This window comes from Hypomesus nipponensis, chromosome 23 (genome assembly GCF_054491055.1).
Source record: "Hypomesus nipponensis isolate SF chromosome 23, ASM5449105v1, whole genome shotgun sequence".
Lineage (NCBI taxonomy): Eukaryota > Metazoa > Chordata > Actinopteri > Osmeriformes > Osmeridae > Hypomesus > Hypomesus nipponensis.
In genome coordinates this window covers 24,144,880-24,159,390 of record NC_140383.1, presented here as the reverse complement: position 1 = coordinate 24,159,390, position 14,511 = coordinate 24,144,880, and the positions used below count along the sequence as shown (strand labels likewise).

General features: G+C 50.3%; 1 protein-coding gene across 2 annotated transcripts; it reads left to right on the top strand.

The window, feature by feature from the left end:
- The first annotated feature begins 698 nt into the window (after positions 1 to 698).
- Positions 699 to 14,233, top strand: ttc21b (tetratricopeptide repeat domain 21B). 2 transcript variants are annotated; one of them, XM_084689550.1, is made up of 30 exons: positions 699 to 771; positions 893 to 918; positions 1,440 to 1,569; positions 1,669 to 1,779; positions 2,090 to 2,256; positions 2,380 to 2,502; positions 2,879 to 3,036; positions 4,047 to 4,131; positions 4,390 to 4,488; positions 4,722 to 4,914; positions 5,001 to 5,098; positions 5,906 to 6,106; positions 6,263 to 6,392; positions 6,491 to 6,648; positions 6,856 to 7,086; positions 7,378 to 7,616; positions 8,183 to 8,255; positions 8,482 to 8,592; positions 8,684 to 8,822; positions 8,955 to 9,061; positions 9,226 to 9,414; positions 10,340 to 10,450; positions 11,801 to 11,882; positions 12,049 to 12,199; positions 12,295 to 12,456; positions 12,543 to 12,738; positions 13,157 to 13,381; positions 13,572 to 13,692; positions 13,804 to 13,871; positions 13,965 to 14,233. In XM_084689550.1, the coding sequence occupies exons 3-30, from the start codon at positions 1,563 to 1,565 to the stop codon at positions 14,040 to 14,042; spliced, it is 3,813 nt and encodes a 1,270-aa protein (XP_084545676.1). In that variant the 5' UTR covers positions 699 to 771; positions 893 to 918; positions 1,440 to 1,562; the 3' UTR covers positions 14,043 to 14,233. The 2 variants fall into 2 exon arrangements, with proteins under 2 accessions (XP_084545676.1, XP_084545675.1); XM_084689549.1 differs by having other exon boundaries at positions 725 to 918.
- The last annotated feature ends 278 nt before the right edge of the window (positions 14,234 to 14,511 follow it).

The window sequence follows — 14,511 nt, the reverse complement described above, 5'->3', positions numbered from 1 at the left end:
TAAAACTAACCACAGGTCAATAAGGGGGCCGAACGGCTCCAATGACATCTCCCGGGCTGAGAGACGGGTTAGAGTGGGCCGGTCGCCATTCAATCCTCATAGCTGAATCCAATGCCTAATCATGGTTGATACACACTCATCAATACAATTTCAAATCATTACGGTCATTTGGTATTAAATTAATGCCCAAAAAGAACACATTGTGGCCAAGATAGGCTTTGTGTTGAACTCAGGGGAGACCTTTGGTTGCCTGTTATCGAAAACGTTTCCCCAGGGGATAAAGTGTAGGGAGGGTTGACTCTAAAAATAAATAACGGTCTATGAAAAGTCAATTGGCAATTCGGACATCTGTATACAAGGAGGTAAATAGAGCTATGATTACAAATGTCTACAATTATTATATATTTGCACTCCTCAAATATAACCTCAGACACACTCCGAAGTTATAATTTGGTGCATTTTCAGCATGTTCAGTAGTCATAAAGGTAGCCTACCTCTCTACGTATCTTCAAAATTTCAATCGTTAATATTTTATTTAAATTATGTTTAAACTTGCAATAATTTGCACATATTCTTAATAGTTGACGTCCATTAGAGACTGTATGTAGGTTATGTATCCTTCAGTGGGATGCCCGTGCTGCTGTCTCTGGCGGAGTGTTGGCGACACCTTGTGAATGTTTGAATAAAGCTTTCAGACACTGAAAAATGAACATGGCGGCGATTTGTTACTAAGTTACCGAGAGACGCTAATGGATGCAAGATGGCGAAAATGTAACACATTTCTGGTTATGTTTGATCTATTTTATATCCCTGACAGTGTAGCTGACGAAGGTATTGCTGGGTAAACATTTATATTTTCTGCGTCGTTTCTTATCAAACATCGTAATGGCAGGATTGGAGGACGAAGAGCTATCACTGGTAAGTAGCTACTACAGTTGATCTCTACGATGCGATTCTAGACATGACCAAACCAGTAAAATATGAGGCTCATAAACTATTGTGGACATTAAAGCCTCTAACTCTTGAGTGTTTAGTTTGTGTTTAGGCTAGCCTATATTGGCCGATGTGCCGAAATGTTAAATAAGACTTCGTCTGTGTTTTACAGTAGCCTAGGCTATGCCCCCGCACCACCTCCTCAAAAAACAAACTGTTACTGTAGTTACGTATCAGGAATCACGAAGGAAACAATAGATTTGTTAGCGTTCTGATTTTAGTTTTTAGATGTCTGTTCAGTTTTAGATGCACTCGACATAAAGTATCCATGTATCCATCAAAGTCTGATCAACGCAGTGTCATACGTAGGCTAGCTACAACATAGGATTAGCCAAGTCATTTAGTCAGGTCGTTATGATTCTGCTATTATTATTCTTTTATTTCACAGCTTTTTCCGTATGCTGTTCATTCAAGACATTTAATAATGCACGTTGTTTGCCTCACAGGCTTTGATAAACTACTATTGTCACGAAAAGTTCTTCAACCACGTACTGAAGACTGCTGCTGCAGCCCAAAGAAAATTCAACAATGAACCAATCTTCAACTTTTTCCATGCCTATGGCACTCTCATGCAAGGTACTTGAATTATTTGGTTTAAAGAAGCCTGGATGGAGTTCGTTATCAGTTCTCTTCTACTGGCAGATGTTATTTATTGTCTGGATGTATTAAACGCAGATCGAATCCAAGATGCCATACAGGAGCTGGGAGCAATCAAGGACAAGCGAGATGTGTCCCTCTGCACTCTCATGGCTCTGGTCTATGCTGAGAAAAAAAGACCACACCCGGGTAAGCCCTTGTCTCAGTCCATCTTCACGTCCTTCATTGCGTACCTGGCATTTCGCAGCACTAAGTCAATTATAAGTAAAAAGAACGTGTGGTTATGTAGATGTTTACACACCATTTCTTGACTGTAACCTAAATCAAACTGTATTTGTATAGCTCTCTTTACAGGCAATGTCACTCAAAGCACTGACACACTGTTAGAATAACACATTCTTGATTCTTGATCTCCTGCTGTACTCCCTGTATTCACTTTTTGAATGTCGCTTTGAAAGAAAGTTGTCTGCCAAATGAACAAAATGTAACGTCAACGTAGATCGAGATGTGATTCAAGAGCTGGACGCCAAGGTGAAAGAGGACCGCAAGAGCGCCTCTCCTAAGGGCCTGTACAACGCGGGGATGTTCCTCTGGGTGCTGGGCCGCAACGACAAAGCTAGGGAGTACACCGAGAGGATGATTAAGATCTCCAACGGCTCTCGAGAGGTCAGTCCTCTCCCGCTGCTTTCGTCCGTGCTACGAGCGTCTTAACGTTGCCAGCATTGTCAGCGAAAAAGATTTGATCCGAGTTCTTTTGTAATGTTGTGTTGATGGCTGTCTTCTGCTCAGGGGATTATCCTGAAAGGCTGGATAGACGTGACATCTAACAAGGACGCATATGCCAAGAAGGCTGGGAAATACTTTGACGAGGGCCTGAAAGAGAGAGTGGACGTGTTTGCTCTGATGGGAAAGGTAGGAGGGCCACACAAACCACTGCTGCATCATGGAGGATAAAATTGTTCCTCTGACACAAAGGTGAGATATCAGACCGAGCCCACAGTGTCAAGGTCTGTCGCTTCTCATATTTCAGAAAGCGTTTAGCTTTTGTGTGACACATCGCTAATCCACACAGACGCAGGCTTTAATGCGACACACCCCCTCGTGGTGAAGACAGGACCCATTCTGCGATGCACACAAGCAGGATCTCCTTTCTGCTCCATGAGGAATAGCTTTTCACCGATCCCCTCGTTGCAACCACTAACCGGTTGACTCTGTTCACAAAATAGTCGGTTCTGTTGCTCTTGCGGCCCACGTCCACCCAGACCGGCCGTTTTCCTGTCTGTTTCAGGCGCAGTATTACGAGTATCGGCAGAACTATTCGGGTGCTCTGGAGATCATCAACCAGGTGATTGTTAGTTTCCCCGGGTTCCTCCCGGCCTTCATCAAGAAGATGAAGCTGCTGCTGAGCCTGCAGGACTGGGAGCAGAGTGTGGACGCAGCCCACAGGTACACCCAGCTGCACTGCCCCCTCAATATCTACTCTGTCTTCTTTATCATGTTATTGTTCATGATACTTTTCATAGCATTTTGAAGCGCAAAAATTATAATCCTTATTAAAAAAATGTTTTTATAAGGAAATCCAACATATTTTGGGGGAGTGTATCATCTAATTTAGTATTTTACAATGGCCTTATTAGCTTAGAATGCAGAGGACTATTTGTGTCTGGAGTCGTATACTTGTTTTTATGAGGAGTACTTTATTGCTGATGTGTTCTGCAGACTCCAGAGGTCAAGGGTTCGCTCCCTGCAACCTCAACAGTCCAAACTGGGTTTGTTCAGGCAGCCATGGATGGAAAGACACTGTCAGCTTCAGTAGCTCAGCATTCAAGTGCAAATTAAAGTCTAGAGTGATGCCTCGAACCAGTGCATACTGACTAAGCCATTGTCCCTGTCGGCTCCCCCCCGCCCTGGAGCGCGGCCAGACCGAGGCAGCATAGAAAAGCCCTTTGAGCCACAGAGCGCTAGAGCCACACACATTTCCCAGAGTGCATTTCCCCCAGGTCCTCTGATGGTCAGGGCGGAGGATCAGTCAGGTGGAGCTGGCTTCCACAGAGCCAGAGCAGAGCGCTGCTCCAGGCTGGCTTCCACAGAGCCAGAGCAGAGCGCTGCTCCAGGCTGGCTTCCACAGAGCCAGAGCCAGAGCAGAGCGCTGCTCCAGGCTGGCTTCCACAGAGCCAGAGCCGAGCGCTGCTCCAGCTGTCCTGCTAAGCACCCAGGCTCTGCGCTGCAAGACACTCTCACGCACTGAGCTCTCCGTCTCTCTCTCCAGCTTGGCTCATTGTTTGGGCGAGTTCTCTACCTTAGATCGTAGTTCCTCTCTTGTCTTGGAAGGCAATGAAGCTATCATGGGCAACACTATTACAATACTATTAAGGCTGTGGACTGCTGGATCTAAAGACAGCATGGTTAGAGGAAGGTGCGGGTGATTGAATTCCATCTTGCGTATCACTTTCCAGGCTCTTACAGATGGATAAAAACAACCTAGAAGCCCTCCGGATGCTGGCCCTGCTCTCCTTATGCAGAGATGGAGCTGTCACCGAGGTACGTTTCACCCTCCAGCTACCACAGAACACCCTCCAGATACCACAGAACACCCTCCAGCTACCACAGAACACCCTCCAGCTACCACAGAACACCCTCCAGATACCACAGAACACCCTCCAGCTACCACAGAACACCCTCCAGCTACCACAGAACACCCTCCAGCTACCACAGAACACCCAAAATAAACAACCTAACAAAATACCTGGAGGTGTTTGTGATGAAAGATGTTTCCCCTTTTATCCCTGCGTGTCATAGTCGGTGAAGCAGCTGGCAAACCTCGTCAGCAACCTGGACATTCAGGAACCCAACAACCCTGAGCTGTCCTACAGGATGTCTCTGGCCTTCACACGAGTGGTACGTCCTGTCACTCTCCCTTTGGCTCAGTTCATATCAGTAGGAACATCATCGGCCGTAAGGTCAAGGCAAAAACTAGGATTCTGACAGTTGGAATGAATGAGGATTAGTATAGCTCAGTGGTATAGCATATAACAGCGATCATGAGATCCCAGGTGGAATCACCCCCCCCCCCTCCCCCAACAAAAACATGCTGAAAGATGGCATCATGACTCTGTTGGTCTTGTGACTAGTGTGGCAGAAATGAGAAGGTGATCGAGCAGAGCCGCTTCCTGGTGGACAGAGCTTTCTCCCTGGCGCCTGGCGACGCTGAGCTGGCCACTGAGCTGGGCTACCAGCTGGTCCAGCAGGGCCGGGTCAAAGAGGCCATGAAGTGGTATCACACCGCCATGACCCTGGACGAAACCAGCGTGTCAGCCCTGACCGGTGAGGCCGGCTGCATCCACAGAGGCTCTTTGACAGGTGTGGACCGTGTGGTTGTAAAGTTTCTGACGTCTCACCTTCATTCCCAGGCATGATTGGGTGTCAGCTGATGGAGGGACACTTGGAAGATGCAGAGCAGCAGCTGGAGTTCCTCACAGAGATCCAGCAGTCGATTGGGAAATCAGCGGTGAGACTCACATCCTTTTTTGCCCAGTTTTTCTCTCCCTGTTCTATCCTGTTTGGTGACCTTCACATCCTCCATTCTGTCAACAAATGAAGCCCAGTAGTTTGATGTATGCGGTCTGGCTTGTCACCATGGTCACCAGGATTCTCTGGCTGGGTTTGTTCAGGTTACGGTCTTAGTGTTGGGATCCGGTTGGGGTGACAGCTGGTTCTGTAGGTCTTTACTATTATGGGTTCACCTGTCACCATGGAGACCCTCTGCTGCCTACTGGTGTCTCTGAGCTGAATCCTGATGAAAGAGCTCCGGGCATGCAGTCTGTCTCTCTCTCTGTCTTATCCTACAGTCTGTCTGCCTGTCTGTGACTGTCTGTCTGTCTGTCTGTCTGTCTTATCCTACAGTCTGTCTGCCTGTCTGTGACTGTCTGTCTGTCTTATCCTACAGTCTGTCTGCTTGTCTGTGACTGTCTGTCTGTCTGTCTCTCCCTTTTGCTCTTTATTATCCATTTCCCCCTCTCTCTCTCTCTCTCTCTCTCTCTCTCTCTCTCTCTCTCTCTCTCTCTCTCTCTCTCTCTCTCTCTGTCTCTCGCTGTCTCTCGCTGTCTCTCTCTCTCTCTCTCTCTCTCTCTCTCTCTCTCTCTCTCTCTCTCTCTCTTTCTCTCTCTCGCTGTCTCTCTCTCTCTCCCTCCCTCTCCATCTATGACCTCTCTCTCTCTCTCTCTCTCTCTCTCTCTCGCTGTCTCTCTCTCTCTCTCTCCCTCCCTCTCCATCTATGACCTCTGTCTCTCTCTCTCTCTCTCTCTCTGTCTCTCAGGAGCTGCTGTACCTGCGTGCAGTGCTGGCGGTGAAGAGGTGTCGCCCCCCAGACGAGGTGAGCACCCTGCTGAGCGATGCGGTGGACACCCACTTCTCCACCCTGCAGGGGCTGCCTCTGGGGGTGGACTACTTTGAGAAGCTCAACCCCGACTTCCTGCTCGACATCGTCAAGGAGTACCTCGCGCTCTGCCCGGCCAAGGTCTGTCTGGAGGGTCTGTCTCTGGTCACTCAACTCTGAGATGCAGTTAGAAATGGAATTGTTTTAAATCCCCATTTAGACATTTTGATGGTAGTTTTAATTCATTTCTTGTACTATGAATTGTACAGACAAACATTGTTTCCCTTTGTGCTGTAGCCCCCAGCCCATGGCCAGCCCCCAGCCCCTCAGCTCCAACACTGCGACTCTGTCCTAGACACCGTGGTGAAGATAGTACCTGGTCTGCTGCAGGGGGTCTTCCTCTTGGCTAAAGTCCGCTTTCAGTCAGGTGGGTCTGCTGCTAATTCCTCCCAGCAATCACCAAAGTCTTTATTTGTACTCATCGATACAGCGTTTAGGTTTTCCTGATGTCTTGTGCTGTCCCAGGTGACACTGAAGCAGCTCAGAGCAGTCTGCAGCACTGTCTGGACCAGTGTCCCTCGCATGCAGAGGGACACCTGCTCATGGCCCAGATCCACCTCACGCAGGGGAACTTCAAACTCTCCTCCCAGTCCCTGGAGCTCTGCCTCAGCCACAACTTTGAGGTGAGGAACCCCCCCCCCCCCCCTAGCCCTCGGGGAATGATGAGCTACCAATGCTGCCTGCCAGGAAAGTCGGACCGTATTCGGGATAAAAAAAATGTCCGTTGCAGTTTTTGGGGGACGTGTTCCGGGAACTTTTCCGTCTTTCACAAACATGGCGTTGATCCGCCTCCTGCTGTGTTGGTGTCTGCCTGTCTCGCTCCCTGCCAGGTGAGAGAGCACCCTCTGTACCACCTGATCAAGGCCCAGGCCCAGAAGAAGAGCGGCCAGCTCCCAGAAGCCATCCGGACCCTGCAGATGGCCATGCTGCTGCCGGGGGTGCGCAGGGCCAGGTCCAGGGCCTCCCCCAAGCCCCCGGGCAGGAAGGTGGAGCTGAGCCTGGCTGACTGCGTGTCTGTGTTCCTGGAGCTGGCTGAGGCCCTGTGGCTCAACGGAGAGCAGGTAAACTCACTTGGAAAGAATCCGCTTAAGCAACAAAGTCTCACAGTAACAAGACATTGATTCAAGACGTCTATTGTTTTGCCCTGATTTGACTTGTGAAATGCAGCCAAGATTGTCTGCCCTGCTGAGAAATGGCGTTGACGTTCTCCAATGTTTTATTCATTCCAGAAAGTGTTCAGATTTCTTCAAATAAAATTAATTATTATTAGATAAACATTCATTGAAGGGGCTCTTTTTAGTCTGTCTGCTGTGGGGAGTTATGTGTATGTGACAGGCTTGTGCCGTTTGCAGCACGAGGCTGCCAGGGTGATGCAAGACGCCATCAACGAGTTCTCGGGCACCTCTGAGGAGCTGCGGGTCACCATCGCCAACGCCGAGCTGGCGCTGCTGCGGGGCGACACCGAGCTGGCACTGAGCATGCTCAGAAACATCACCCCGGAGCAGCCCTACTACATCCAGGCCAAGGAGAAAATGGCCGACATATACCTTCATCACAGGAAGGAGAAACGTCTCTACGCCAGTTGTTACAGGTACCTTTTAGAAAGGTCTATTTAGGAGTACACAAGTTTTATATTACGTTAACATTCAGTCATTTAGCAGACGCTCTTATACAGAGCGACTCACAGTAAGTACAGGGACATTCCCCCCCCCCCCCGAGGCAAGTAGGGTCAAGTGCCTTACCCAAGGACACAACGTAATTTGACACGGAATCAAACCGGCAACCTTCGGATTAATAGGCTGATTCCCTAACCGCTCAGCCATCTGACCCAATCTTGGGGTCTATCAGGCCAGTCTACTGCAGCAGCCAAGCTTGTAAGAAGAATGGTATATCACAGCCAGTTGCAGACATTTGTAGCAAAGATGTAATATACAAAGCTGTTGGAGAAGTATGCAGGGAGCTGTAGTTCTTCCCTGATGTCTGATGACTGCAGGCATGATGACAGGCATTGCCGCGCTAAGGAAGCACAGTGAGGTGATTAAGCAGGGCAGAGCAGACCCCCGTCTGTTCCATGAGGAGCTGGAACGTCACAACTGACATCCAACCTGATCTTCCCAAGCGGAGCGACCCAGCCTAATGTCCTACTCTCTTCCTCAGAGAGTTGGTGGAAAAGCAGCCTTGCCCTCATACATATCTACTGCTCGGGGATGCTTATATCAATATCCAAGAGGTAGGAATGCGTCAGAGCAACAGCCATTTCCTTATATTTCAGAGTGAGCACACACAGGAAGTAGTTAATATAAAACATTGTGACACAAATATTTATAAACTGCATCCAGTGTCATTGACCCTGCATAGGCGTCACCCACAGCGGATGGTTGCATAACACCATTCGATGAAGTGCTTAGCGGAACACTTAGCTGGACACAAACATGTCATGTGTTGACCCTCTACAGCCGGAGAAAGCCATCGACGTCTACGAGGAGGCTCTGAAAAGGAATCCCCAAGACGGGGCGCTGGCCAGCAAGATTGGGAAAGCTCTCGTCAAGACTCACAACTACGTCAAGGTTTCCACCCGCGACATCCCGTGCAGCCACAAAGCATATCCCGCTCCTTAAACACGTCCGTGAGGGTCGCCCGTCTTGTTATTGTTCACAGGCCATAAATTACTACGAGGCGGCGCTGAAGACTGAGCAGCAGAGCTTCCTACGCTATGACCTGGCAGAGCTGCTAATGAAGATGAAGCAGCACGAGCACTGTGAGAGGATCCTGCAAGAGGCCCTCGCTCACCAGCCAGGTGCCTGACACCCCCCGCAGCCGAACCCCCCCCCTCCCCAGGATCTCCCTGTCTTCTCTGAAGGCTAAACAGATGATGCGATTTGGTTCAGCAGATCATTGTAAACTGAACTTGTTTTTTGGTTTTGTTTAGTTAACGAACTGCAGGCCCTCACAGACGACTGCCGTTACCTGGTCCTGTTAGCCAAGATCCAAAACAAGGTCGACAAAAACGAGGAAGCATTAATGTCCTTGCAAAGGGTAATCGCTCAAATTGGTCAGATTTCGTGCATTCCCAGAATGAATTTGGTGCCACAGCCTGTCTCCTCAAGTTATGTCAGTCCTTCCTAGCCTGGCCATGACAGTGTGTGTGTGTGTGTGTGGGACTCTCACTAACGCACATGCGTGCGCTGTGCTCCCCGCAGGCCCGGGACGTGCAGGCCAAGGTGCTGAAGCGCGTGCAGATGGAGCAGCCCGACGCCGTCCCCACGCACAAACAGCTCGCCGCTGAGATCTGCGCCGAGATCGCTAAACATTACACGAGTCAGAGGGGCTTTGAGAGAGCCGTGAAATTCTACAAAGAGGCTCTTGTGTATTGTGAGAGTGACAGCAAGGTTGGTGCGGCTGAATCAGACCTCCCTGTGTCCTCCCTGCAGCTGGATCTGAGAGGGGCGGGCGGGCCTGCATCTCTGTATCTTCCTTTTGTGCTGTTTCATCCTTGTGTCTGGCATCTATTAACATTCCTTATCTGATCTCCAATGTGAATACTTGAGCTAATGTGAGGAGGTCTGAGGGGCACATTGTGTACAGCAGATGAAGGCCAGTCATCTTTATAGTTTAGAAATAACACACAATCGAATTCCCCTGGTTACTTGGCAGTGTGGCTAGTAAACTCACTCTCTGACTAACTAAATAGTGTTGAACTACATGTACAAATGTTTAATGCTTGAAGGAACATTAAGGAATCCTGTTAGTCAGAATGAGCTCTGACTGTGTCAGGTTAGTCAGAATGAGCTCTGCCTGTGTCAGGTTAGTCAGAATGAGCTCTGACTGTGTCAGGTTAGTCAGAATGAGCTCTGCCTGTGTCAGGTTAGTCAGAATGAGCTCTGCCTGTGTCAGGTTAGTCAGAATGAGCTCTGCCTGTGTCAGGTTAGTCAGAATGAGCTCTGCCTGTGTCAGGTTAGTCAGAATGAGCTCTGCCTGTGTCAGGTTAGTCAGAATGAGCTCTGCCTGTGTCAGGTTAGTCAGAATGAGCTCTGCCTGTGTCAGGTTAGTCAGAATGAGCTCTGCCTGTGTCAGGTTAGTCAGAATGAGCTCTGCCTGTGTCAGGTTAGTCAGAATGAGCTCTGCCTGTGTCAGGTTAGTCAGAATGAGCTCTGCCTGTGTCAGGTTAGTCAGAATGAGCTCTGCCTGTGTCAGGTTAGTCAGAATGAGCTCTGCCTGTGTCAGGTTAGTCAGAATGAGCTCTGCCTGTGTCAGGTTAGTCAGAATGAGCTCTGCCTGTGTCAGGTTAGTCAGAATGAGCTCTGCCTGTGTCAGGTGATGCTGGAGCTGGCCCGGCTCTACCTGTTCCTGGACGACATCGACGCCTGCCAGCAGCAGTGTAGTCTGCTTCTGAAGAGCGACCAGGTCAACGAAGACGCTACGCTGGTGGGTGCTCCCCCGCCAACCCTGCCTTTCCCCTAGCTACCCCAGACTGCCCCTAGCTACCCCAGACTGCCCCTAGCTACCCCAGACTGCCCCTAGCTACCCCAGGCTGCCCCTAGCTCCCCCTAGCTCCCCCTAGCTCCCCCTAGCTCCCCCTAGCTACCCCTAGCTCCCCCTAGCTCCCCCTAGCTCCCCCTAGCTCCCCCTAGCTGCCCCTAGCTCCCCCTAGCTCCCCCTAACTCCCCCTAGCTACCCCTAGCTCCCCCTAGCTCCCCCTAGCTCCCCCTAGCTCCCCCTAGCTGCCCCTAGCTCCCCCTAGCTCCCCCTAGCTCCCCCTAGCTCCCCCTAGCTGCCCCTAGCTCCCCCTAGCTCCCCCTAGCTACCCCTAGCTGCCCCTAGCTCCCCCTAGCTCCCCCTAGCTCCCCCTAGCTGCCCCTAGCTCCCCCTAGCTCCCCCTAGCTACCCCTAGCTCCCCCTAGCTCCCCCTAGCTGCCCCTAGCTGCCCCTAGCTGCCCCTAGCTCCCCCTAGCTGCCCCTAGCTACCCCTAGCTGCCCCTAGCTCCCCATAGCTCCCCCTAGCTACCCCTAGCTCCCCCTAGCTACCCCTAGCTACCCCTAGCTCCCCCTAGCTGCCCCTAGCTGCCCCTTGCTACCCCTAGCTACCCCTAGCTCCCCCTAGCTGCCCCTAGCTGCCCCTAGCTACCCCTAGCTCCCCCTAGCTCCCCCTAGCTGCCCCTAGCTGCCCCTAGCTGCCCCTAGCTCCCCCTAGCTGCCCCTAGCTGCCCCTAGCTGCCCCTAGCTGCCCCTAGCTACCCCTAGCTGCCCCTAGCTGCCCCTAGCTGCCCCTAGCTGCCCCTAGCTGCCCCTAGCTCCCCCTAGCTGCCCCTAGCTACCCCTAGCTCCCCCTAGCTGCCCCTAGCTGCCCCTAGCTGCCCCTAGCTGCCCCTAGCTGCCCCTAGCTGCCCCTAGCTGCCCCTAGCTACCCCTAGCTACCCCTAGCTGCCCCTAGCTGCCCCTAGCTGCCCCTAGCTGCCCCTAGCTCCCCCTAGCTCCCCCTAGCTCCCCCTAGCTGCCCCTAGCTGCCCCTAGCTCCCCCTAGCTCCCCCTAGCTCCCCCTAGCTCCCCCTAGCTGCCCCTAGCTACCCCTAGCTCCCCCTAGCTCCCCCTAGCTCCCCCTAGCTGCCCCTAGCTGCCCCTAGCTCCCCCTAGCTCCCCCTAGCTGCCCCTAGCTGCCCCTAGCTGCCCCTAGCTGCCCCTAGCTGCCCCTAGCTGCCCCTAGCTGCCCCTAGCTGCCCCTAGCTGCCCCTAGCTGCCCCAGGAACACGTCAGTGACTCACTCTTGTCCCTCCCCAGATGATGGCTGATCTGATGTTCAGGAAGCAGGACTACGACCAGGCCGTGTACCACTTCCAGCAGCTCCTGGAGCGCAACCCAGGTGTGACAGGCCCCTGTTTCTCTGAGGCCTGGAGGCACAGCTCTCCTCCGCAGAAACTGAGCTTTTCAAGCTGGCCAAAGGAAATTGAAGAAGTTGAATGTAAATAAACTCTGGATTTGACCTGTTTTTAAATGGCAGTAATCTCTTTAACATGTGTTGTTCCTAGACAACTACCCAACTCTGTCACGTCTGATCGACCTGTTGAGGAGGGCTGGGAAGCTGGAGGAAGTTCCCAGGTTTCTGGACATGGCTGAAAAACATTCCTCCAGGGCCAAGTTTGACCCTGGCTTTAACTACTGCAAAGGCCTCTATCTGTGGTAAAGAGATTAATCCAAAAGAGATTAAATCATGAAGATTAAAAGGTAATCTGCTAGAACATTAACTAATTAAAGTGGGTTTGTTTGACGCATAGGTACACAGGAGAACCGAACGATGGATTACGGCACTTCAACAAAGCCCGGAAAGACAACGACTGGGGTCAGAACGCCGTGTACAACATGATCGAAATCTGTTTGAACCCAGACAACGACACCATGGGTGGGGAAGTGTTTGAGAACCTGGACGGAGACCTGGGGTGAGGCGACGCTAATCTGTGCAGGTCTGAGGATGACCAGACTCCTGGTGGTCTCACCTCTCCTGGCGCTCTCTCTCTCCTCTCAGGAACTCGACGGAGAAGCAGGAGTCTGAGCAGCTGGCGGTGCGCACGGCGGAGAAGCTCTTGAAAGAGCTGAAGCCTCAGACCGCCAGCGGGCACGTTCAGCTGCGCATCCTGGAGAACTACTGCGTCCTGGCCACCAAGCACAAGGCCAGCGTGGAGAAAGCCCTGAATGTTTTCACAGAGATCGCCAACAGTGAGGTAAGCCCAGACCAGATGGGGCGTGCGAGGGTGTCACGCCCTCAGTGTATATTGACTCTCGCTGTTCCACGTTCGCTATCTCATCCTCCTCTTTGCTTAACCCCTGTGCTGCCTTTGGGGCAGTGTGACCCACGGTCGTGGTGCAAAAGGTGGACCACAATGATCCAAAGGCAGCACAGGTTATCTTATGTTGACTTTAGTAACTTCCTCTGGGTATTCGTTCTGCTTTGTGACTGTGCCTTTTCATGATTGCTTTCGTTATATCTATAGTCTACGGTAAGCAAAGTCGTTGCCTTAGTAGTCGTTTCTTCTTTATGTCAGTTTATCCTTTGCACACAACGTGTACAATTCCCCAAATAAAAGTATTTCTAAACAGTCAAGACAGCCAATTAGAGCTGTCTGTCTGTCTCCAATGCAGAAAGAGCATGTGCCTGCGCTGTTGGCCATGGCGACGGCCTACATGATCATCAAACAAACCCCAAGAGCCAGGAACCAGCTTAAACGCATAGCTAAGATGAACTGGAGCATTGTTGACGCTGACGAGTTTGAGAAGAGCTGGCTGCTTCTAGCCGACATCTACATCCAGTCAGGAAAATATGACATGGCTGCGGACCTCCTGAAGAGAACCCTTCGCCATAATAAGGTCAATAGCCCAAAGGATTGTCTTGTTGAATTAATTACATTATCTGGCTGGGTTACTGGAGACAAAAGAAATTCCTGCGTCCAAAAAGTGTATATTCCGTACGGCTCGTTTTACTCTGTGTTCCAATGTCATGCTTGGTGTGTTTTAAGTATCACATTTAATCACTATTGATTCTTTCTGATTCGCACAGTCCTGCTGCAAAGCGTATGAATACATGGGCTACATCATGGAAAAGGAGCAGTCGTTCCGTGACGCTGCTTTGAACTATGAAATGGCCTGGAAATATGGCAATCAGACCAACCCCACCATAGGTGTGTATCACTGTGGACGTCTGAGACGTCAGAGGGACTTTGACAACAAAATTTAGGACAGTAATGAGGTACTCATATTTATAGTCGTAAACACAAATGCATTTACCTCAGGTTACAAGCTGGCATTCAATTACCTGAAGGCGAAGCGGTATGTGGACGCCATTGATGTGTGTCACAAGGTGAGTTAGAAGAGCACAACTCCATGTAAAGGACAGCTGCTTGGTAATTAAAGCAGCACGTTGTGTTGATCTTCGTGTTCTTGTCATTCCTAGGTACTGGATGCTCATCCTAACTACCCCAGGATGAGGAAGGACATCTTAGACAAGGCCCGATCGGCCTTGAGGTCTTAATGGTAGCTAGTTATTTAGAAAGAGTAAGCATTTTTACACTGTGTGTGTGTGTGTGTGTGATTATCACTGCGTTTAATCGGTTTACAGTATTTTGTGGAACTGATCATTTTAAGATTTACATCATAGATTGTTGTCTTGTGCCATGATGTTTTAATTGACAATAATAAAATAAAAAAAACAATTGAATCAAATTGTTTTTGGATTGTTTTGTTACAAAGCATAACAGCACAACGGAAGCCAATTACATGTCTTAATGCAGTCATATTTTTTAACGTATTTTACAAGTTCATTTAATTTCCTCGGTCACTGTCATCCAGCAGCGACTTTGTAAGGAACACATTAAGAACCTGTAGGAAGGAAACACTGCTCACGGGACTCCCGCCTGCAGAACACCCTCCCTAACGGCATGTTTAGGCTGCAATTGAATGTCAGCTCTCACTGCATGACTACACACCCATATTATAATTGT